The sequence below is a fragment of the Gallinula chloropus genome (assembly GCF_964237585.1).
Source record: "Gallinula chloropus genome assembly, chromosome: 6".
NCBI classification, from domain to species: domain Eukaryota; kingdom Metazoa; phylum Chordata; class Aves; order Gruiformes; family Rallidae; genus Gallinula; species Gallinula chloropus.
This window is the reverse complement of record NC_140091.1, coordinates 29407478-29432563: the sequence shown is the minus strand read 5'-3', so window position 1 is coordinate 29432563 and position 25086 is coordinate 29407478. Positions and strand designations below refer to the sequence as shown.

The following is a 25086-nucleotide window of genomic DNA, read 5'->3' as shown; positions in this document are numbered from 1 at the left end:
CTTTCACTGTAACTGGGAACCATCCCATACAATAGAAGTATCATACAGATACCATACACAAGTGTTGGATCTGAATGAAAGAGGTACTGTACAAAAACTCTGGATCTGAATGAAACAAGTTCTCTTCCTGTAGTAAGATTTACTGCCTGGTTGTAAGAAATCTCATAATTTGAAGGGAGAGTAAAGGTCTTTTCTTGTGCCAGAAACTTGCAAAAAAATTGAGTTTTCTGCAAGTGAAGATTTGTCATTCTACCACCAAAACTGTGACTTTCTTAAGCAAAACCAGGAAACACAGCTATGATTTTCCAAGAGAGTGGAATTGTTTAAATTTTAATGTGTAAAACGATTTCCATCATTTGGTAAAAAGAGCAAATCCTCATAGCAGAGAAAAACAGTTAAAACTAGTGGTCTGGAAATACAATAGATTATTTTACCACAGCTGAGCATCCACTGCTCAGTTTCTTTGTCAGTGCACCAGTCATCATTAGGATTCACTCCAAAATCACTTTGGACTGGCCACAGCACACAAAATATAAAGAGCACTGGGTTTTTTTTTACCTTGCCCTACAGCAGTGTGATATACTTGTGGTAATGCACCTAAGTAATCTTTCTACTGTCACTGCTGACAAGTGCCAAACTCAATCTGGAAACTTGCAGTTTGAAGGAGAACAATTGAACTGTGCTGTTAAGCTTCTGTTTTGTGTGACAAATACCTGCAGCTCACAGATAAATATGCAAGTGTGGCTCTTCCATCCCAGCAGCGCCTCTGTGTCCGCCCCAGGCCGTGAGGTGGGGGGGGCTGTAGCTGTTTAATTCCCCATGTCCGTATTACAGCCAATTATATCTGCTTGTCACTAGCATTAGGATGAGATGGACACCTTTTGGAATTGTTACTTTTGGAAATTTTATCTAATAATAACTAACAAGGCATTGTTATTGCATCGTGGCTCTTCAGTTTGCTACAGTCAACTGGTGTAGAAGTGGCTGTCTTTCAAAAAACCACCAGCATGTAGCATGATTCTTAGTCCCAGCATGATGATGAACACTGGGGGTTAGATGGAAAAATGACTCAACCCAGAGTGACTGAGCTCAGTCTCCTCCTATCAGAGCTGAGAATGTTGTCCAGCAGAGTGAAACTATCCTGCTCCGACAGGAACAGACAGAGAAGGATTTCATCTTTCTTATGCCTAGAAAAAGTGCCAGGGATTTACTATGGAACAAACTGTTTAGATAGGCTGCACAATGTCATGCCTACATGCTGAAATACAGCACTTGGTAACATCCTCAGTCCAGAGGAGACCAGAAGATCATCATGAAGTTGACTTCTGATGAAGTGTTCTCCTACAAGGCTCAGCTAGGTGGCTGGTATAATCTCATGCTTCATTAAACCCTGGTTTCTCTGCTAAGGCTTCTTCCTTTAGCAATGACTTTACTATTTGTGAAATTAAATTAATGACTGTAAAGCAAAGATTTATTTGACTGTGTAAGAAAAATAATTTCCCTTTCCCTGACGTTTTTTAAATATCTGAGAAGTATATTTTTCAGATCCAGATATGCTTAAACCAGACTAAAAATCAGCAGCTACACATGACAACATAGTAACTAATCAGATTACTGATATTAAGGCAAGTCCTGGACCTGGTTTCTGGCAGCTTCCCTGATTGAAAGAACACTGCAGAAGTTTCATTTCATCAGCTATGTTACTTACATTTCCTTTCCTGATACACATACTACAAAGTCCAAAAGCACTTCAAATTATAAAACTGCCTTTGATTACTTAAGTCAAAATAATATATCAGCCTTTCATCACCTTGAAGAACTTTTAAGGTATTCCATTGCTGATACTTTTTCTTGTCAAAAAATCCCAACCAAACAAAAAAACCCAACAAAATGAAACCACACCCTACTTTTTTCCTATTCTGTGCTAATTCAGTTTTATTAATTGGATTTCTGTACTGTAATTCCTTATTTTGTGTGGACTTCTTGATAATTACGTAGAGACTGAAATTTGAAGTTAGAGCTGTTGTGTTGAGTGGTATATTACTATATCTAAACAAATTTTACAGAAAAAAAAATTGAGAGACTCTAGCAATTCTGTTAATCTGATTCACACCAAGTTTGCACTCATTCAAGAAATAACTTGAAACTCTGCTAATATAATTGTGCTTATGCAGAATATGCAACACAAAAGTAGACCTCAGTTCACTTACTGCTTTCAGGTACAGTGGAAGTTCTATACATAGGATCCTTTTGAAATATGTGGTTAGACCATTGTTTCTTTCAGGGCTACGTTTGCAGCTGGTGTGAGCACAGCCAACTTCATACTTAAGGCAAGAAATCTGTCCTGGGGCTGATACAGTCTGACATCAGTGAATGGACTGAATTTGCAAACTCAGTGAATAGTTCTAGGATGAGCTGCTTTAACATGAAGTATGCCAGTTAGTGCAATCATTCACTAACTGGGTTTGTGCTCACATAGTACTTTGACCTATGACATCCTCACAAAAATAGCCAAATAAGTCAAGGTGGTATTTTTTTGTGAATCACAAGTCCTTTAGTACTTTTTTGTAATTATCAACATTTAGTTAATTTTCTGATCCTCATCTAGGAGAAAATATCCTAAGGACTGTTCTGCAGTGCAGGTCCTGTTTTCTCCCTGTCCCAAGCAGAGACTGCTTTCTTTTATGGATTCAGGATTTTTAGCTTTGGACGTAGTTGTTGAATTTTCCCTGCTGTGGGCTGACAAGGAAAGACCAGTCCAGTGGAACTGTCTGCATCCTTTCTTGGGGCCAGGTAACCTTTGGACTCTAGAAACTCTTGCAATATTTTCTTTTTGGCTTTGTACAAAGACCTTTCACCTGACAAAGACAACTGGCTACAAATCTAGCATCCCCAGGGCATTCCTGAGTTTTCTTAGCTGAAGATAAGATAGATATATCTTACTTTTATATTTATTGAGCTTTCAACAACTCCAGAATAGCAAAAACTGCCCTTTTTTACTATTAGTATCATCATAAGTCTACTAGAAGGTTATCTCCATATTCTTACTCCATTTGTGTACAATACTTCTCTTTCTGAAAAACCAAGTAATATGTGATGTCAGTCCTCAGAATTTATGATGTAATTACTAACCACAAAGTATTCTGAGTTCACAAGACAGATAGGTATGCTTGAGATTTTAGCAGGTGTTAAAGTGAAAGTTACCGAATTGCCACTGGCTGCTTTGGATCTTACTCTGATGTTATTACTAATCCTGACTGTTTAGCTTAATTAATATTAATATTTCTGATACCAAACATGAAAATGGGAGAGTCCTAGCAAGTATGAACATTGGTCTTAAATAACACACTTGAATTCAGATCAAATTCAGTAAAATGCAGTGTATGCTGGAGGTAGTTCTGCCCAGTCAATATTATTACCTTTTACATGTTTATGTGTGTTTCATATTCTAAATGCAGTGCTGACAATTTGTAAAGCAACAGGTGAGAAGATTAAAGTGATAAGCATAAATGTGATAAATGTTTAATGAAATAAAGGTTTAAAATGTGTTTGTTATAACTTGATGCCGCTTTAAAAAAGTCAAGTTTTCAGCTAAATGGAAAGAAAAAGGTAAAAATCTGTAGTTTACTGGTGGGTTTTTGTCACCATAAGGTAAATGTGGCCTAACCCACTAGTGGACTGGGACAGAATTTTTTATGTTCTCCCCCTTTTCAGTGCCTCATGAACTCTGCTAGCTGCAAATCTCTAGATGCAGCAGGAAGGAATACGTGAATTGAAGAGACAAAGGTGGAAGAGTAAATTTAGAATGAAGTGAAAGGATACAGAATTGAAAATAATGCTGCTTAGTAACTCATGGCCAACTGTGCAAGGCATCACTATCGTGGCAAAATCATGAGGAGTTTCATACAAACCACGTTTGTACTTTTTAAATGTTTGATTGTTGGCATGATTTAAAATTAGTCCCACAGATGCATCTGTCTTATTGGAAAGACATCTCAAGATTCAGTAGTTAAGTTTAGACAAGTAGGAATGGTAGGAAAGCATCTTCTCAAGCAAATGCATACCTCTCAGCTGATATAGGTAGGGAACAATGTTAGCTATTCTGAAAATCTAGTTGCATCTTTTTTACAATTAGCTTTCACCTTCCTCCAGTATTTAAAATTTCTCTGTATATCCTTAAGGTTTTGGATATTTTTTTCCTCTCCCACAGGTGTTCCTGTTCTGTGGAGCCATCTGTAATAGCTGCTTTTGCTACCTTGGTCAGACAGAGCTGAAATCATGGATGGATGGAAGAGAGCTGTGTTCAGGAAAGGTTTGTAAACCCTTTCTATAATTCTGATCCTCTTAGCTGCAAAGAGAGATGGTATTACCTCGTGCTGCTAACAAAATAGTATCTGGTCTAAACATGTTTTGACCACTTCACCTTTAAGAAGCTGAGAAGCTTAAAGGTCTTAGAATTTTGTATAATCTGGTCCCTAAATATCAGATGTATTGTTAGTGTGATGGAATGTTGTGGAATTTAGTTAATCTTGCACAATTACAAAAAAAAACCACCAAAAATTATCTGGGTGTGATAGAAATCATGAAACTGTCTGAACTCTCAGTTTCTAAGATGCAAAGGGTACAAACCAATGTCTTCTAAAAACGTTTAAAAATCAGTTCACTAGTCAAAGGATCTATGTAGTGAATTTCTAGGATATAGGTATTTCCAGAAGTCTGTGTGTCCATGGTAGTATATATAGACATCCAGAGGCAGGAGAAGGTGGTCAGCACTTTCAATAAACAAATTTCTGCATCTTTTTGTGTCCATGCTAGCAAACATATGTTGGTTGAAGAATATCATCCAAGCTGACATTGTAAAGACCATCTCTCCACCTATTCCCAGTATAGCATGTTGAATGCTTATGAAACCTGACTATAGATTAAGTCATGGAACCATAAAAAGTAAATGTTGCTTGAATAGCTTTTCATATTCTCACTTTAATCATAATTGGAGTTTTAAGACAGATCATAGCTTTAAAATTCTTTCACTGAAGAGAATCTTGTTCTGCAAGTATCAATGATTTTAACGTGGTTTCTCACCACTGAAGTGTAAGGGTAGAATGATCTGCTCCCTGATATTTAGGACACTGTCTATTGGAAGAGTACGATGTTTATGGGTTTAATTTTTAAATTATTTTACATGGGTAACATGGCTTATAGCTTACTATAAAATTGTAAATAACTTAGCAAATGAAGGAGCTTTTCTCTCTTGAACCTGTTTTCTTTTTCCCCTCTGAGCAAACTTCCTCTCATCTTTATATATACTGAGTGTTTAATGGTTCCTGCAACCATTCTCTTGAAAAATTGGAGTGTGCAACATATACAGCTTGCTTTTCTTGTAATCAGGCTTTATTTCATGTGTCTGCATCATGATGGTTATGGCAGAAATACTGTTGTGACAAGCACTCTGACTGCGTCTTTTTAATGGGATCTCCCTTCTCTGCTCTTGATCCATGTAGATTCAATTGTCAGTGAACTTCTACAGTAATTTTTGTATTTAGATACTGTATTTATTATTTTTTCTTGGCTCAACAGGAGTCAGTGAGAAATTTTGGATGGTTGCAAAACGTTACAGATTTCAGCAGCAAATAGTTGTGGCAGACAGAGGTTCAGTAACTAGCAATATAATAGGGAAATTCAGATGCGATTTAAGTTTCATGATCTTGAGATTTTTGGGACAGGAGATCTCTTATTCATTCCAGAGCTAATCTCTCTATCGAGAGTGGCTATTAACTGTAGCTTCTCTCTACTGTCTGATCCCAAATTTTTGGCTTAAAATTCCAAACCTGAATGCAACAGACCTGTCATTGAGACATTGAGACACTGAGACATTGCCATAACAAAAAGTCTGAGAAATGTAAATGAGGGATTTCTGGCAACCAGAGAGCTGTGCATGAAGATGTATTGGGTGCTCCAAAAAAAACCCCAAAATTAAGAGCCTAGTGGTCATTGTAGCCAGTCTAGATTAAAGGAACTCCCATGTATCAGTGATCATGAGAAACAAAAGGAGTCCTTAGGATATCTTGTTCCTCCTTACTTTCTGTTCTGTGTATACACTGCTTAGGATTCAGTCTTCCTGGTTAACTGCATCCACAAGCATGCACAAAATAACATTCTGGTGAGAAACTGAGTATTCCAGATATGGACTTATATAAGGAGTGTACAGAGATGGACAGAAACGGCATTCCCTCGTACAGTAAATGAGGTAACAAAATAATGACATAAATTAATGTAGAATGATGTAAAATGTGTGCTTACAACTCTGAATACAAGGCAGACAATGAGCGATACTGACAGGGAAAGGAGTGAAATTTATGCGAGAGTCTATGGAGATTGGTAACAGTTGTGATAAATAGTAGAGTACAGAAGAGCTGAACTGAAACTTGAATCTTTGCTACAGCTGATTACAGGCTCAGGTAGAAGACAACTACAAGTTTCTCATAATAGTCTGCCTACCTCAAGCCAAATAAATTGAGAATTAGATGCTATGGAGAATAAGAAAAAGACAAGCCAGAGTTTCTTGCTTGAATTACAACCTTGTAACAAATGGCATTTTTTTCTCTAGATTGAATAATAATATAATGAGAGATGGTTACCTACCTTAAGTTCTCTAAAAAAGATGCTACTCCTAGCCCACTCAACAATGGAGAAGAGGGTTTGGTCAGCCATTTTACACATAAGCCCAAATGTGTTGAGCTTGTCGTGCTTGCTTCTGTTGGCTTGCTCTTGCTGCAGATACGCCATTATCTTGGCTTGGACTTGTGGCTCATCTGGCTCACATTTCAGGAGTTCCAATATCAGATGTGGAATACTTGCTGGTGAGCTCGTTTGATAACTATCCATGTATGAGTAGCCCATTATCGACTCTGGTGAACTAGTGTAAGGGTCAGGGTACTCAGACTTGATAGCACGGCTTGGAAAATGGCCATAGGTTTGGTAACCTTGCAAACTGCCATGGGGCGGCATTGTCATGCTAATTGGAGAGGTTACAAAGGGGCTTCTGTCATAGTCTGTAGGAGGCAAGGCAGTATGGTTCAGAGGTAGGCCTTTGGAGGCAGAATGGATGTTCTGGATTGCGGAGGATATTGTCAGGTCAGTGGGCATTGCTTGGATCACCTGAGTCATGGCTTCCAGTTTAAGTCCATTTGCTCGGATCAGAGCTTTCTTCTGCTGCTTCAGTGCCCTGTCTCTCTTGTACATTGGTCCAAATTTGTTTCGACCGCCACGCATTCGGTCAGCTCGTACAGCTGTTGGGGAGAGGAGGAAGTAAAGTGTAATTAAACTTGGAATCGACACTCTTTAATGAAACGTACATTAAGACAGAGCAGAAATGTAAAAATGTAACTTTTTTTTTTCCAAATTCAAAGCAGTGTGTTTATTCCTAAAAAAAAAAAATTTAAAAATTATTTTGACTTTAACAAATGTCACTTTTTTTCTGGTAACTTAAATATCACATGCATATATTACTAACATAGAAGGACTTCTCTTTACATTGATTAGGACACAGGGACAAACACAATGGTTGGCTACAGGAATTTCACACCTGCTATGGGATCATGTGGAGATCTCAATGTATATTTGGTTTTGTGTCAAGCTACTATGTCATTAAGAAACAAGGGATGATGTCCAGAATTTGTCTGAGACGTATCCAGCAGACCACATTGTCTCATTATAATCATTCCATTACTGCCTTCCACCGCAGCAAAACATCTGAAACGTAAATTGTGAAATGTTCAGTAGTCACAAAGGGGAATAGGTTTTTCTTGGCAAAAAGGAAACGTTTCCTTTTGGTGGTTCTGTTCGGATCGGTGTAAAACTTGAAGAGGTGTCTAGTTAGCTGAACAGCTCTACAGAAATGTTTAGCTGCAGTTGGAATGTGCAGGGAGAAAGCTGTCAGCTTGCTGCCTTCCACACAGAACGTGGAAACGAAACAGAAACTATTGACACTGTTCCAGCTTGTAATATCTCTGGAATTAGAAATAATTAAAATAAATCCACCTCAACAGCTGCCTTGGGAGTCATACAGGTGGTCTCTGTCACAGCAGTGTCTGTCACCGTGGAATATATGTAATGGACTAGCGAGGAGCTCTCACCAAGCCCACCTTGCCCAGCAGCAGTTAGATTGAAAGAGGAACCTTTGACAGCCTGGTGACATGTTGAGACTGCTGAGATTGCTGGAGGTTAAGTTCTTCAGCTTTTTATCTTAGGGATTAGTAGAACATTAAAAATTTATTATGAATGCTAGATACGCATAATACTGTACATTATCATCAGGACTTTAACGTTTAATGATTTTTTTTTTTGGTCCATGGTAATTTATGAACTAGACATTAAAGCTCCATGTATCACTATTAGGGAAATACACATATAAATGCCACAAGTATTTACAATTATGGAAGCATGTGTTCTTCCAATCTTCTAAACAAAGGAAAAGGAGTTGTATGGATGTGCCGATAAGGAAGCTGAAGTACATTTTCTAGGGTGTCTTTAAAACTGCAGGCACTTTCCCTAGATACGTGGTAAAAATGCTGCTGCTGATACTGCTGTTGAATGTAGATTTTGAGCAAAATGCAGGAAATGAAAGTAATTAAACTGCCATGCTGGTACATGTAATTAACTTTAAATGCATATACATAGTATCCTCACAGGTATTCTACAATTAAAAACTGTGAGCCAAATTGGATTAGCAAATGCTGTTGTATAACTCCTATGGAAGTAACTTACATAGAGGTTCTGTAGGTGAACAGCATGTACTCACAGAAGCCAAAATTTGTTCCTTATCGTTGTAAGTGATTGCAAAAAGTAACAAGTAGGAGCAAAATAAAGTATTTTATCCTCATTCTTAATGTCAACAATGAGAAAAGGCTTCCAAATGTCCTGTTGTTGCAGTATTTGAATTTGGAAGAACATGCAGTGATTCAGGATGTCTAGTGCAGTGTGTCAGTGCTAGCTCAGTCTTGTGGGCAAATAGAGTAGTATTGAAACCATAAAACTGCAGCAGGAGGTTGATTTTACTGTTTATCTTCAGTTATATCAACAGCTTTCCTTTGCCAGACTCAGGTGATTGGGTCTTATCCTTTATGATTCCCTTAATGGTTTATGGTTTCCCTCCTTGTCCTGATTTTTCCTGGTTAAGTGTCTAGGGCGAATGCCTTTTTTGGTACAGTAGTAGGAATAATAAAGAATTTAGGCCCTTGTCCTTGGTCAAGGACACATCATTTGCTGTGAAATCTGAATTTTAGCATTTTATATATCAAAGTTTGAATGAACTGTGTATGGTTCTCAAATTTGAGTCTATAATTTTGCATTTGGTTATCTCAAAGTGTATTGCACACTTCTTACTGTTCTCAGTGCGTTAGAGAGTGAAATGAAGTCAAAAGGTATACTTCAAAATGCCTTATTCTCTTTCATTTCTAACAGCGTCTCAGGTGTAGCATCAGGAAAATATAGGACACAATTTCCTTAATCCCAAAGACAAGTTTGTGAGAAAACCCTTATTTTATCTGTTACTTTGTTTTCTCCCTTATTGTCAGAAGAATATATGTATTAAAAAAAAAACCCTCTTGCATTAAGATAGAAATAAAATTAGATCACTCTCCATAGCAATGACTATTCTTTTTCTGTTCTGCACCCTTCTTACATATTTAATGTTTAATCTAAATTAACTCTTTTTGAAAAGGTGCAAAACTAGTCTGTCCAGATCCATTCATTCACAGACTCTGAAGTACTGAAATATCAAATAATATTTATGTGGAAAATGGATTATGTTTTTGACTAGTGAATAATCATTTACTTGAGATTGTTTTTTTATAAAGCAACATTTTAAATTGAGTACAGTCACCTTTTACTAGTATGTCAAGAACACAATAAATATATAGCATTTAAAAATGGTATGAATCATATAATAACATGCGTAATCCTGTATTTTTTCAGAAATGTATCTATATTATAGTTGACAATATCAGCAATACTATAGCTCTTACCTTCCAATTTCATTCCAACACTTAGGCATTTTTGAAATCGACAGTAAGGGCATCGTTTTCTCTGTGTTTTATCAATCTGGCAATTCTGATTTTCTATACATGTGTACCTCTTGTTATTCTGGACTGTTCGCTTAAAGAATCCCTGTATGATAGATACAAAAGTTAGCCTATTTTGCTTCAATAGCATGTTTCAACATTTCACTTTATGGAAATCATTGGGACTTATTTTTCAGACACCACTTAAGCACTTACAAAGTTACGTAGGTTATTTTAAATTACAGGGAGATGTACCCAGGAGAAAACCACCAGATTCCAGAAGTGGGGTTTTTGTGTTGGTGTTTTATAGACTTATATCAAAGCTGTGACCAACTATAGTCTCCTGTGCCCTTAACACTGATAGGGCAAATGGTCAGGTTGACCAGTTCCTTTTGTATTCTTTAATCAGAGCAAAATGTTTAAAGTCTTCCTTCTAAAGTAATTTTCCATTACATAAGTAGGAACATCGTTGTAAAGAGAACAGAAACACAGAGTACCTCTGGCTACTGTACATCCCAGTGGCACATGCTAAAGTCATGATAAGTGCTTGTTGTTCATTTCTTATTGATTATTTTTAATGAAACTATAATGTGCTAAGTTAATTTTTCCATGCAACTAAATATTTTAAATTGTATTGCTCTGGCAAATGAGTTTCCTTTACAGTGCATTACTTAAATAACCATAAGGAACTTTGAAAGTATTTTACATGACAAATGTGATGTGTCACAAATTTATAAGTATTTAAATCCTTTAGTATAATAGAACCATGCAGATAGATTTATCTTAAAAAATAAGTTGTGTTTACAAATATTTTATTTTAAAAATTAATGAATGATCTAAACCAAATCATACATTAGCTACTTGACTTTGTGTCAAGTGTATACAGTATATACAGTTTGTATGAAAAAAAGATCATGGCCGTTATAGTCACAGAAATTTACACTGTAATATTGAAGGATGAAGAAATCTTATGAAAGCTGCATTAGATTTGGCAAAGATGATCTGTATTGAGGATACTTTTCCTACTTTATCCTCCAAGAACATAAATACCCTGAATGTATAGAAATCAACAGAATCAATATTTAGGACAGTTAGGAGTGAAAGTTGTCCTAGAACTACGTCACTTCACAACAGCAAAATACTTAAAGGCAATGATAAAACTTCAATGCAAAACAGTCCAAGTTTGTGCAGATGAGATCTATCCAAGAGAATTTAAAATCCTAGAGCTTTTTGGGGGTTAATTTCTTTTTTACAAGAATGTAACAAGACACAATCGGAAATAAGCCAAAATTCTACAGATCTGTTTTCTTTAATTATCTTAATTCTGCCTGTATTTGAAACTCTTTTTGCTGTACTAGTTTTTGTATGAAGTAATTAGTACAGAACCTTGCAGCTTTCACAGGTGAGAAGTCCATAATGGTACCCAGACACTTTATCTCCACAGACTGGACACAGTTCCTCAAGGTCTTCATCATAAGAGTAATTCACCATTTTAAACTGAGACACTGGGGAAAGGAGAAATAGTACATTGAATTAGAATTTACATTAATAACTCAAATTGCCTGCAAGTGTTCTCATCTAGAGACAAAGCTCCCTTACACACACTTCTACAAACTGGGGTCAGGGAGAAGTTTTATTTTAAAAACCACAGCTTGCACTGAGACACACAACTTTTAGCCAACAGCAGATCTGCGTGGTATTTAGCAAGTGAAATAAAAAAACATTAGACCCTGGGCTTTATGTTTTAAGTATTTATATTTACAGGGTGCCCTGGTCCTTAGTTTATGGTGTTACAAACTAAGTGAATTAATTTAAATTCGAAACTGATTAGGAGAAAGCTTTTACGAAGTAGAATGAAAAGGTTGTGTCACTCGTGGAGCTAAAGTAACTCACTTCGTTTCCTTTAAACTTTTCTTTCAACATCAGCCTGCAAATATTTACTTATCCAAAACTTGTATCGTACAGACCCAGCAGTTTTGCGCCGCGCTAGATGCAAGGTCCGTCCTTGCAAGACCAGCCTAAGACAACATCCTCCGCGCCCCCCGAGCTCGTTGTCTCGGGGTGACCACCACCCCTCCCGACCCGCTCGCTCTTCCCCCTGCCCTAGCCGATGGGCTGGGCGCTGCATGCACACAGCCCGTGGCTTTCGCAGCGCGGCGACGGAGAAGGTACTTTCAGCACCCGTCGACGCGTCTCCCCGCGGGTCGGCAGAGGGGTAGGGGGCCGGCACCGCCGCCCTCGGGGGATGCGGTCGGGGTCTGCCCAAGCGGCACTACCGGGGGCTGGCGGGAAACCTGCGCGCCGTGGCCGCCCGAAGTTTCTGCCGCCCGAGGGAAAGGCAGGGAGCGCTCGGCAGTCAGGGGGGACCGAGAAGGGGTAAAACAAGCTGAATGAAGGCACGAAGCGCGGTCACTCGAACCGGGCTCCCCCAACGAAGAGTCCAGTCAGCAGCTCCGATTATTCCCAAAAAGAACCCCCGCCGCTCACCGCGGGACCGGCTTCCTTCCCCTTTCCCTGCTGCTAAACCTTCGATCTGCTCGGGAGGCGCAGAGGCAGCGGAGGGTTCCTGAGCAAGGCGAGAAGCGCCGGTCCTCGCAGCGGCACCGCTTTAGGATGTTGCCTCTTTGCCGGTAACTCGGCTGTTCGGGGGTAGCGGGGCGGTCAGAGTCCGCCCGAAACTCCCGAGCCGAGCGCCAGGCTGGGGGAGGCGCGGTAGCTGCCCGCCCCCTCCTTTCCGCAGGGCAAGGAGGGCTGTACGGGGGCATTAACCCACCACAACGCAGCCTGGAAAACGTTTCCAGAGCGACCTCGGCACGGCCGGGGATCGCCGCCTGCCAGGGACGTGGGGCGGACACGGGGCGGCCGCAGGCGGCAGAGGAGGAGGGCCTGGACCTCCCCTCTGCTCCCGCGACCGCGGATCCAGGGCCCGGCGCTGGGACGAAGTTCCCCCTCCTTGCAGGAAAAACCATGTGGGAAAGCAGGGGTTTTCCGAGCGCCGTGCCCTGGCACGGAGTCTCCGCGGGCGAGGAAAGGGGCGGTCGGGCCGCCCCCAGCACTTCCGAGGCCCCTAGCCCATCCCGCCCCTGCTTCCCAGCAGGCGCCCGGGACGGTAATTTCGAAAGAGCAGCGGGACGGAAGGTTTTGCCCCGCAAGAGAAGCTCGGGGCAGGGCAGGGCGGGGCGGGCAGTGCCCGCGCACCGGGATGCCAGCTCCGCGGCAGGGACCCGACCCCCCTAGGACGGGGTCGCCGCCCCGTCCCGCCGCATTTCCAGAGCTACCCCAGCTGGGACATCCTTCTGTCTTCCCGGTACCCCACAGGGGTGTAACTCTGCCGCGGAGTCGGGGCTCTCTGGTACGAAGTTTCGCAGCGCTGCGGAGACCACCTGCGCTGTTGCCTGCGGGCACCGCACACGCCGGGCAGAGCCGCGGCCGAGCTGCAGGGACCCCGGCAGCAGGCTATCCGCCGCCGTCCCCTCGGGACCGTGTGAGGCACACGGGGTGCTCGGCAGAACTCTCCCTACCGTAAACCTCGAGTTAGTTTTGCGCACGGACCGCGGCTGAGACCGACCCCCCATCCGAGCAGTGACCGTCGGGGGCATCTGCAACCCGGGGTAGGCTCGCGCCGGCCAAATACTTGTCGGTTCCCCGGTTGCAGTTTCATCTCCTGGCTAGGGTCTTTCCGTCTCCGCGGCGCGGGTGCCCAGGCTCCTGGTGCCCGCCCAAGCCACGCTGGAAGTTGGCCCGCGAAGGCAGGGGCTCGGAGGGGCGCGGAGCGGGAGGCGGGTAGGGAGCTCGCAGTCAGCGGCCGTAAACTTTTTTGGCAGGACGAAGGGGCGGTTTCCCGAGGGGGGCCCGAGCGTGCGCGGAGGGGGAGCGCTGTGCCTTTCCCCCCTTACCTTGCATGTTTTCCGGCATTTGCCCCTGTTCCCCATTCGACCGGGCGAGTCCCAAGGCCTCCGTCTCCACTTTGGGCAGCATGACAAGGCGGCTGCGGGCCGGGTTGTGGGCTCCGTGTCCGTCCGCGACAACAGCACCTGGACACGGCAGCACAGATTTAGCTGGAGCAAGGGGCGCTCGGCAGCCGCTGCCTCTTCCTCCTCCTCCTCTTCCCTCCCTTTGCTCCACGCCAGCCCTTGCCCTGCTGCAGCGGGAGCACCGAGCGGCCCCGGCCGCCGGGAAGCGCCGCCGGGTGCCCGCGGCTGGGGGAGCCGCGGAGCGGTAGTCGGGCTGCAGGCGGTGGGGGCGGAGAGGAGAGGAGGAGGAGGAAGACCGGGGGGTGCCGGGGAGGAAGGAGGAACCCCGGGAGCCGGCAGCAGCTCCGCCCGGGGTTCAGAGCGGCGGCAGCCGGGCGCCCCGATCCATGCGGAGCGGCACAGTGCACAGGAGCGCTCTGCCGGCGCTGGTGCTGCTGGACAGGGTTCCCACCCCCGTCCCCCTCCTCCCTTCCTCCCTCCTCCTCCTCTTCCTCCTCCCCTTCTTCCCCCCGCCACAAGAGCGGAGGTGCCGAATCGGGACCTCTAGCCCCGGGCTCGTAGGGAGGCGCTCCCAGAGCCCGGGGGCTGCACAGTGCGGGGGGCTCCGGTGAAGGGGGGCCCTGACACCGCCCTTGCAGCCAATAAGGCAGAGGCAGGATGAGCGACACCCTCGGCTCACACACACGCACCAACATACGCACAGGAGCACACACACTTGCCCAGCGCTCTCCCCCCCGCCCCGCCCCGGTTGTTAACTGCGGGTTGGGGGCATGGGCTGCGGTCACCCCTCTCCGCCCCAGCGGAGCCCGACGGGCCACCGGCCCCTCCGAGCCGGTCTGGCCTCACACCCGCCGTGTGCCTTCTTGCCGACGGGCGGCTCCGTTCTAACTGCCTTGGGGCAGGCGGGGCAATCCTCCCGTCCGGCCAGCTGCGGGACACCAGCCCTCGCTTTCCCTCGGGCCGGCGGGGGAGCATAGCAGAACCCCCCTGCCCTTGAGGAACCCCAGTTCTTGCGGCCACACTGCCGCCGCGCAGCCCTGGAGCCTGATAAAAGCCATCGGGAGCCGCGCTTGAGCTCGCTTTATCTATTCTGGCTTTTGGGTCTCTCTCTCCTCTAAACTTCTTGCGAAATCTGTGGGTGCAGGTGCACCGTTTGCACAAAAGCCAATGCCCTGGCAGAGCCATCGCTTGAGCAAGAGCCTCCCTTCCCCGGCACACGGTGCAGCAAGCGGCACTCGTTTCTAAGTTGTCCCAAAGAACTCGTTTCTCGCAAGCGGCGAGAGCGGGCGGCCCCGCGGCGCGGCGGGGGGCCCGGGGGCGGTGGGGTGCCGAGCCGCCCGGCAAGCCGGGCCGGGGTCTCCCCGCCCCGCTGCCTTTCCTGCCCCTTCCACGCCGGTAGCGTCTGGGGGGTTCCGCTCCCACGGCGTCGCGTAGGTTTGGGGATGTGGCATGAGTGATATTTGCGCCTTTGAAAGCATCCGAGCCCCCCGCCCGAACGCTTGGTTGCCCGTACTACCCTGACACTTTCATCTCCGTTGTGTATATTAAGAGCTGAAAATATTTGCCGGTGAAAATTGCTTCCGATTGACAGTGAGGCGCGGAACTACCTCCAGCGCGGGCTGTGGCATTTTCCATCGCTTGGGACTGAGTGTGTGAAAGCTGACCCTTGCTGTAACTTATGAAATGCTTGTTTGTGATGATCGCAGGTGACCAGCGGTGGGACAAGCCCTCCACGTGCAGAGAGCGGACTCGGCTGAACTCTTTCCTAGACACTTCAAACTTTCCGCATCCAGTAATTGGAGAAAAGACCTTGGCTTAATTCAGAGCAGATCCCGAACGAGCCCAACACGAGCACCACTGGAGTAGAAAATGTCTTTATCTTTCATTCTCTGTGCAGGGCTGGGTATTTTGGAGATGGACGCAACGGGCAGAGAGGCTCGGACCTCTCGGGCTCCTTCTATTCTCACGTTTTCCCCATTCCCCTTTCGGCGGGAGCGCCAGCGGGTGAACTCTTGATCTATATCAAGGCATTATTTATCAAGCTGTAATTTCACAGTTTAGCAGTTCGCCTGCGAGTAAGTTTTAGCATAGCGACACGCGAGCTGCGGAGCGCTAGCTCGATGGCCAAGGGGAGGCGGCTGAAAACCATCCCGAGGGAATGCTGGCTCTGAGACCCCATCTCGGCTCTTGTGAAGTTGTTCCTAGATACGTTAATTACCAACAACTCCTCTGGCAGGTGTCGCCATGTAGCATCGCCCTGCGCTGAGCCCGGGCGGCTCAGCACCGGCGGCGTCCGCAGCGCAGCGGAGGCTCCGCTCCCTCGGGCGCCTGTCGGGAGCGGGTCGCTGCTGCGGGCCGGGGGTCTCCGTGGCGCGACAGTGCCGCGGCCCTCCGGCCTTGCGAGCCTGCAGCCGGGCAGCTTCAGCCTGCTGCTTGCCCGACGGGTGGCCAGAGCACCCCGAGGGCGGCTCGCAGAGGAGCTTCGCCTCCCCGCAGCCCTTCCCCGCAGGAGAAGCGTTGTCAGACCACAGCTCCGGCTGCATTTACCGCAGACCGTGGCAGGTTTAGTACGCATTGGCAGGACACTGACGGACCTGGGTCCTGTAGCCCGCTGGGCTCCGTCGGGGAAAGAGGTCCCTTCTGTCCCTCTCGCTACCGGGTGGGTCACGCCGCTTGGCGACGCCCCGCCGGGGCGCTCTGTGCCGCCGCTCTCGTTATTGCCGCTCGAGGAAAGGCATCCGTGTTTTAGGCGAAAGCCGGGGAAGGAAACCCCGCAACTGGACAGGGCAGGAGAAACCAGCCCAAGCGCATTCGTGTCCAGGCGGGCTGCAATTCCCGGGGGCAGGCCCGGGCCGGGCCAACTCTACGTCTCGGTCACAGCCGCAGCATCCAGTACCTGGGCGCTTCGCTCCTACTGATGGGCTTAGTGTAATTCCGCCGGGGAACCGTTTGGGGAGTTCAAACTGAGCATCGTAAAGCCACTCCGCGAGCTATCGTTATGGATGAAAATACTTTGGAGTGGTTATTACACGTCCACATTTCTCCGAAGTAACAGTTTAGGGCAGTACATATTAGAAGTGATACCTGGTCCCTTGTGGCTACATTTAATTTAACATGGAGTTCTAGCTCTCACAATTGCCTTGAGCAACCTTAATTACCCTTTCTTCTAATCTCTTCTCCATTCCTTACTAAGTTCTCCAAACTTTTTTTTTTTTAATGTGATTTCTCTCCTGAGTTTGCCTGCCTTGTTCTGACTTTGCCTGAAGGTCTTGATTGACGCGTGTAATTATAATTATAAAAGATGATGGCTCGGGGAGCCTCCAGCAGCCTTGATTAGTACAAGGAGCAAGACCTGGAATATTTTATACTTCCCTATTTAAATGTATGTACATTTACATTAAAAAAACACGGTCTAATTCTAAACAATCTGAAGCTTCTTCCACCTCTTTGTTTTCAAGGTAGAGGGTTCTGTGTGATGATATTTCAAGGCAAGCTCCGATTTCTTACAGCTTCAAAGAGGCCACAGAACCTGGGCAAATTTCAAAGCCTTTTTTCCCTAAGCAGGGACATTTCCAACATTGAGAGTCTGCTCGGTTAGCAACAAATAGCACGCTCCCTTCTAGCTTTGTGTCGGAAAGTGTCCCGGAGAAGGTTTGATTTATCTTCCCAGCAAGCAAACTCTAGAGAAAGAGAACTTTTTTTTGAGGAATGTTCAAAACCAACTTCGCAGAGGCAAATGAAATAAATACATAAATGGAGGACTGAACCTTTTTTTTCTGGGAAGTCTAAATCCAAAGCGATCAAAACGACTCAGAGGGAAGTATTTAAGAAGGAGAGGAATCCGCATCCTGTCTCCTCCGCCTCTCCCGCTGAGCTTTCCCGTTTGCCACCAGCCCAGAGCCGCTCTGAGCAATCCCTCACAGGAGCCCGTGGCTTCAGCCAGGCGCGGGGCGAGAGTCCCCGTCGAAGCCACACAGCCCCGGGCACAGCTGGCAGGGCCCCGGGCACGGAGAGGCGCGGCCCCGGGAAATGCCCCGGGGGAGGCAGCGTGTGACAATACGGCAGGCACGGGACCCCTCTGGCAACTGGGAAAGTTTATCACCTGAGTTCGCTGCTTCACCTCACACACCTCTCACGCCTAACTTTACGAGACTGTTTGTACCAGGAAAAGTGTATTCAATGCAAGCTCTTCTCTTTTCTCTCTTATCTCTTCTCTTCTCTTCTCTTCTCTTCTCTTCTCTTCTCTTCTCTTCTCTTCTCTTCTCTTCTCTTCTCTTCTCTTCTCTTCTCTTCTCTTCTCTTCTCTTCTCTTCTCTTCTCTTCTCTTCTCTTCTCTTCTCTTCTCTTCTCTTCTCTTCTCTTCTCTTCTCTTCTCTTCTCTTCTCTTCTCTTCTCTTCTCTCTGCTCTTTCCTTGCTCTCCTCCCCTCCCTTTCATCTCATGTCTTTCCCCCCCTGCTTCTTGTTGTAAACAGATCACCCCACAGTACGAAGGCGACGGTACCTCGAAACCTTCTAAAATCACGTAGCCAACGGGCTCCTCTCATCACTTTCCCGAGGAAACACTGCTTTTTATTCATGGGAATGAATTTGAGCGGGGGCTGTTAGTGGCTCCAGCTCAGGATTTAGAAAGTAAATTGTCCCCTCTAGAGAACCGAAAAAGACCCAAACAATCAAAAACCCCAAACGCAACAATATATTTGAGTGTGTCTGTGTGTCCCACTGTTGGCCGAACAGAGTGGGTGCTTCAGGCTGGAATACCGCCTGTGGTAAAACTCACGCCACAGATCTCTTTCCTAAGCCTATTGCCTCTTTCCTGCTGCGAGTCATTCACTGTTTCCTTACGGAGATGTCGATCCTCTCTGGTCCGACACAGAGAACCATTTCCAAACAGACAATTGCTGACCGAGAAGGTGTTTTTCTAGCCCAGCCAAGCTTTCTGCCGCACGCTGGAATGCACCCGGCAGCAGCGCGATGCAAAACGGCAGGAGACTCCGGAGTGAGGCGTGAGCCGGCCCAAGTGGGTGGTAAAGCATCTCCGTGATTGCCTTTCTCTTATTGCTGAGTGAGTCATCAGCGAGGTGTCGTAACACTTCACCGCGTCCTGCCGCTGTCTGCTCCGGCCCGCCCGGCTCGGGGCGCGCTCCCTCCCGCGGGGCCGCCCGCCCGGAGGGCGGCACGCGTGTGGGCAGGGACGGTTAGTCACTTGGTGTTGCGAGCCGGCTTGCTGACGGGGATTTAGCTGAACGAACTGGAGGGCGTGGAAGGGCTGAGGCCCCGGGGGGCTGCGAAAGCTGAGGCAACCCCGGGCGCCTTTCGGGAGGCAGCGAGCCGAGGGGTTTCCCGGATCAATGGCATTAGCAGCGAACCTTAGCAGCCTTTTCCACGCGGCAGCTCCTATGCGCTAGGACACTTAAAGACCCAGTTTTACAAGCAAGATCCCTGCTAGATTACTTTTTTTTTCCCCCGATAAATGACACGACTTCCGCAGGGAAAACGCCGCCTGGTCCCGCACTGCTCGGACCTGTTGCCGCTCACGGTGCGACGGGAAAACGTGCTCGTTCTGCTGGCTGCCCGGCTGCCGCAGGGGTGGCGGCTTCTCCTCCCTGCCGGGGGGCTAGGAGGTGAATCCAAAAGCAAGGAGCTCCTCTCTGCGCCGGCCCGCCCAGAAGCGGCCCCGCGGCTCGGCGCGCTGCTCCGCGGTGCGGCGCGGGCGGCGGCGCTGCCAGCGGGAGCCGCGGCGGGGCCAGGCCGAAGGGACGCCGCTGGCGGTGGTACCCGGGGCTGCCCGGTGAACCCACCGCCCCTTTTCAGCACTGATAACTAGTCACTTTTCTGACGGGGCTCTTTTGTTTCTGCCCGTGCTGCCCTTTTGGAGCCGAGTGTGGGACATCTAGTTAAAAAAGCTCGGGCTTGGTCAGGAAAGACAAAACCTCCAAATCTATTCGTATAGAAAGCAAGGCTCCTGCCAGGGCTGAGCGCCAGTCTGGGCATCAGAACAGATCACTGATTTCTATCCGGCACAGACAGGCTTAACAATGAAATTTCTGAGGCAACTGACCTTGATCTGTTGGTGAAAAAAAGAATGGTTTAGGTCTGCTTCTCCTCCCCAATAATTATGTTTTGAAGCTTGGAAAACTTTATTTTAAAATAATTTCATAATTGATCTTTATAACGAAAAACGTGTAAGCTTGTAAATATCTGTATCTCGTATAAGATTTCTCCACATATAAACATAGAATTATACAACAAACTATAAGAAGATGAACCAGGCATAACCTAGAGAGAGAAATCTTGATAAGGACTGTGTACATATGCATGTCTGTTCATTGTGTATAGGAATGTATTAATATATAAGGTAGGATATCTATGTAATATATATAAAGTACTCCTGTAATATGTGAGAAAACTCTAGGCGTTAATAATAATCTGGCATGAGAAGTTGTAACGGTTTCCCCCATACTGCAGCCAAACACGACTCCTGCTGTAGATAATTCTTCCCCTTCACACTATATGAAGACAAGTTTGAGAGGTGACCTTTAAATTACCCACACGGACAAGTGACTGGAGGCGTTTTGTCAGCATTGGAGGTTTCCCTCTGGAGACCACATGCAGCATCACTGTTACTTTATTTCATGTATTTGGGTATTTAAGATCAGACTGACTGGAAAAAAACTGCGTGTAAATGTAAATACTGCCAGTTTTGTAGAGATCTCATTTGCAGTATAACCAGGTATTTAATGGGAAGAAAATGGATAAAAGTAAAGAATAACAGCAAAAGTTCACTGTTATAAAAAATTTCCAACAGCCCTTATCTTCCAGTCCTCACACAGCCCAAACTGTTCACTCCTATGCAAGAATTGCCTGCATTATTGCTGGCCAAGATCCTAATCCAAACTTTAAATATATAATATTTACTGTCTTTGTTAATCATATGAAATTTCATTATATATGCATTTTAATAATAATAGTAATATAAAAAAGCCCGTTGCCAAACTCAAGAGCACTAATTATAATACTGTAAACTGCCCGAGGACATACATTAAAATTAAGATGGCAGTAAGTATTATACAAGCTGGGAAAAAAAAATCACAGTAAGAAACTACAAGTAATTTTTCCTTTTATATAACCATTTTATAAAAAGTTAAGAAAACAGTTATTTCTGTTAAATATTATTTTTTAAGCTTATAAAAATGCATAATTTCCCTGAGAACACTAAAACAAGGGGCTAGTTAGAGGAAAAATAAAACTAGTCAACTAGCTTTTTGTTGCCCCGGCATCCGATGGAAAAAAAACTGTGGCACTTCCATCAACATTTTCCTAAGTCCTGATGATGTTCATCATCTGGAAGATAGGATACACTATTAAGATGTAGCTGCCTCTGACTGTATGGCTAATAAGCCTAAAAGCAGGTGTCAACAACAGGTAGCGCCCACTCATGCACCAGCCCCAGGCTGGTTGTGTTTGCTGTCCAAGAGACAGATCCATTCCCATTTAAGTTGGTGGGGTCTGATTTGCATTCATGGGAGCTGCATGAGACCCTCCTTGCTGGGGAAAAAGCTAGGTGGTTCGTGCTGTGGCATGTGACTGATTATACCAAACCCTACCTTATCCCCAGGTGGGGGAAGGCACTGGGTGCATGTCTGTAAAGCAGGTGATCCCTGACAAGGACACCTCTCAGCTCCTGTGGGAAGCAGAGAACGCCTGTGGCCTGAGGGGCTGGCAGGATAGGGGGCTGCAGAGACCATGGCAGGTCCTCACAAACCCACCTGCTCTGTGCTGGATTATAGAGGAAAAAGCCAAGGACGCTCTGGCAAGAACTTGCAAAAGTGAAAGTCCAGGGTTGGGATATACTCTTCAGAGCACTTGGCTCTGCTGCTGAGTGTACTTACACCCTGGGAGGACATATTTTTCTTCCAAGGAATTACTTTCCAAGAGTAAATAAAAACAGAATCCAGCTCCTTTCTATTTGGTTCCCTCACCTTCAAGCAGAGGCAGGCAGGGCAGTGCTGGTTACATTTAACCCTTGCAAGTATGCAGTGATCTGTTCACAATGCCAAGTTAGATGTGCTTTTCAGGGATGCCACTGTGGGCTCTGACCATCCAGTGTCATGCAAGGGTAGATTCCTCCCCCTAACTCAGAGCACACAGGATTTCAGAGTGTTTCACAGGATGTAGATCTGCTTTTTCTGGGTCATGCTTTGCAAAGCTCTCCTGGTATGTCTGTGATACAGCACAGGCATGAGTGCATTCTGGAGGTATGGTGAGAGCAGTGGTCTGCTAACTCGTGTTTCCCACCAACCTGTTTCTCATATCCACATGATTTAGGGAACCCAGACCTGTACTTGGTCTAAATATGACAGATAGGAATATCTTATTTTCCCTTCCCCTTGGGTTTTATCCTTCCACCCAAAGAAACCTTATCTGAGTGACCAATTTTCAAATACATGAGATGTATTATTATTCTACTATCCCATGAAGGCTGAACAGAGAGGACCAGAGGTTCCTCCAGCACCTTTCCCTTCCCAGCAGCCAAAACCAGCAAAAACCAGAGCAAGGCCCATCTGGGCACCCTTTGTCCATGTATTTCTAGGGGCAGAGCTGTGTGAAGGAGCACCCCACACCTGTAGAGGAGCACCAGAGTATCTCTGGCTTTGACTTCTCTGTGGCTTTGCTGGGACAAGACCCCCTGGCCAGAGCTATGTCCAAGAGCCTGAGATCATCCTGTGTGAGGCCTCTGGCTGTTGTGGACAGGTTACACTCTCCATAGAGAGTTATCAGGAGCCCAACAGGTCACCAGGCACAGTCAGCCAGAAAGGCAGGCAGTTGCAGGCCTGGCAGTGCCAACCATTTGTAGCCCAGCAAACTTCGCTGTGGTTTTGGGCATGGTTCTGGTGTGGGAGGTGTAGGCAGAGGTGAAGAGCGTGAGAAGGGAACCCCTGGGGCCCAGCTGCGTGGGACACTGAGGTCTGAGGTGGGCCCTTCCCATTGGCACTCTTCCCCAGGAGAAGCAGCAGCTCCACCCAGGAGATTAAGGTTGGGTTTGTTATGTTTGAGGCTATTTCCTGCAGCTGTTGCTGTGCCCTCCATCCCCACAGGGCCAGAGCCTCCCTGGATGGTGAGGTGACCATATCACACCCAGCATCAGGGCGAGAACCTCACCTTCCATGTGATGATGCACTGTGGGGGCAAGAGGAGGAGAGCAAGCCCTGATTCGACTCGGGGGCCAAAGGTCCCTTCTTTCATCCTTGCCATAAATTGCTGTGCCAAGACGCAGCCTTGCTAAACCCTGGGCTGTGGAACCTGCAGCGCTGCTGTGCCAGCTTGTGAAGAGCTTTCTGCTCCACAAAAGAGAGGTTTCCCTTGGCAGGGCTCCTCCAGCACTTCTAAGCCCTGGCAGAGAGGCAAGGGATGCTACCGCCCTGTCACAGGAAAGGCACCTCGCTCCCAGCGTCTGCCCGGCGAGAGGCGGGATGACCTGAGATAGGGAGTGCGAGTAGAAGGGCAGGGAGGTGGCCGAGAGAGGCACTTGCTGGGCTCGGCCACAGCTGCCGCAGCCCCGGACAGCCGGGTGTGCAAAGCTCCTCCTGCCTGCAAGCCAGAGCAACCTGTGCCTGCTGGCTTTCTCATGGGGAGTGGGTGCTGCTTCCATATGCTACTGAAAATGCTCTCTTCTTCACTGCTCTGAGGTCTAACCATCCAGCCTACCCCCCATGGGTGACGGTATACCTGCATTTTTAGCTACAAAAAAGGAATCTGCATTTGACATGTATGTAACAGAAAAGACCTGAAAACATTCCTGAGGTTTTCTTCAACAAGAATAGTCAGGCTAGAAGCAATTTAAATCTAATTTTTGTGAATGTTTATACATGCATGCACACACAATTTCACAGTTATTAGCAATTGTAATAAAAGATAATAAAGATACCATTAATTATTTGATTATATATTTGATAACTACATTATCTCTGGAGAAAAGTGTTACTCACTGAATTACCAGCTGTTTTTTTACATTTTTACATTGTATCATAAAGTTCTTTTTTGCCTAAATATGCATACAAATTAATCAGGTTTTTTTGGCTTGCCCAATTGTAACGATATTTTCAGTTTGGGCAGCCCCAAGTCTAATATATTCATGAAGACTCTTCAGAACAGTTAGAAAGCTGTTACTTACCAACTGATGTAAGTCCATGTTTTATAGATTCCTGTATGATGGCTGTGTGGGAACCAGAAGACATCATTAGGTGTAAATATAGGGTACCCTTGGGTGCAAGGTGTACCGCATTGAGTACAGAAGTGCAGCCTGTAAACTTCTCTGGCCTTGAGACCCAGGCTATAATAACCTTCAGTGAAAGTCGGCGTGATGAACAACAACAACAAAAAAAATTATCCAAGAATTCAGAAAGTAACAGGCATGTCTTTGAGTGGACTCTGTACTTTTTCCAGCATTAGTGACCTGCTGTAAACTATGTATCCCATTTCATGATAGTCTCTAATCAGAGGAATTGGAACTTGTGATAGGTTTGGCACTGTCACGTGATTTTGTACAGCTTGATAAGAGGACCCTGTTATAAAGTGACAGCAAAAGAGATAAGAACTCTTGGCAGATAATGGCAGAGAAATGATTAACCTAGAGTGGAGAGGTGCTATGAAGCCCAGAGAGTGGAAGGTTGTAAAGTTGTGGGGTCATAAGATCATACTGTGTGGATGAAAAGCCATACCAACGTAAGTGTAATGACTATAAACTCAGACTTGTGACCTGTCGTCTTGATGTCATCACCTCTTTGCACAGTGGACAGCAAGCATGGTTGTTTTGGCTTCTGTAAACACTCTTTGGATGGCAAAACAAGCAAGCATTAATTCCTTAGAGGAGGCTTCTGGATGTGCTTGGGATTCCACACTCTGAGTAACAGCACCAGCACATCTCTGGTGGTGGTTTGTCAGACAAAACTGTTTTATTGCCCCCGTCCTCAGGCTGGAGACTAGCTCCAGGTTGTAGCTGTGTAGTTGAAAGCGTACACTACTTTCTCAGTAATGAGCTTTACAGCATGGT

At 46.0% G+C, this 25086-nt stretch overlaps 1 protein-coding gene across 2 annotated transcripts in view; it reads right to left on the bottom strand.

Moving 5' to 3' along the window:
* NR5A2 (nuclear receptor subfamily 5 group A member 2) overlaps nucleotides 1-24271 on the bottom strand; it is a gene marked incomplete at its 5' end in the record, with an annotated part of 96199 nt that extends 71928 nt beyond the window's left edge. Inside the window, 5 exons of one of the 2 annotated variants that reach the window (XM_084266366.1) lie at nucleotides 6643-7289; nucleotides 10026-10167; nucleotides 11448-11566; nucleotides 13958-14095; nucleotides 24208-24271. In XM_084266366.1, the coding sequence (XP_084122492.1) occupies nucleotides 6643-7289; nucleotides 10026-10167; nucleotides 11448-11566; nucleotides 13958-14095; nucleotides 24208-24271 (1110 nt within the window). The remainder of the gene's footprint in view (nucleotides 1-6642; nucleotides 7290-10025; nucleotides 10168-11447; nucleotides 11567-13957; nucleotides 14096-24207) is intronic. The other variant, XM_084266367.1, reaches the window with a different exon arrangement.
* Between the last annotated feature and the right edge of the window lie 815 nt (nucleotides 24272-25086).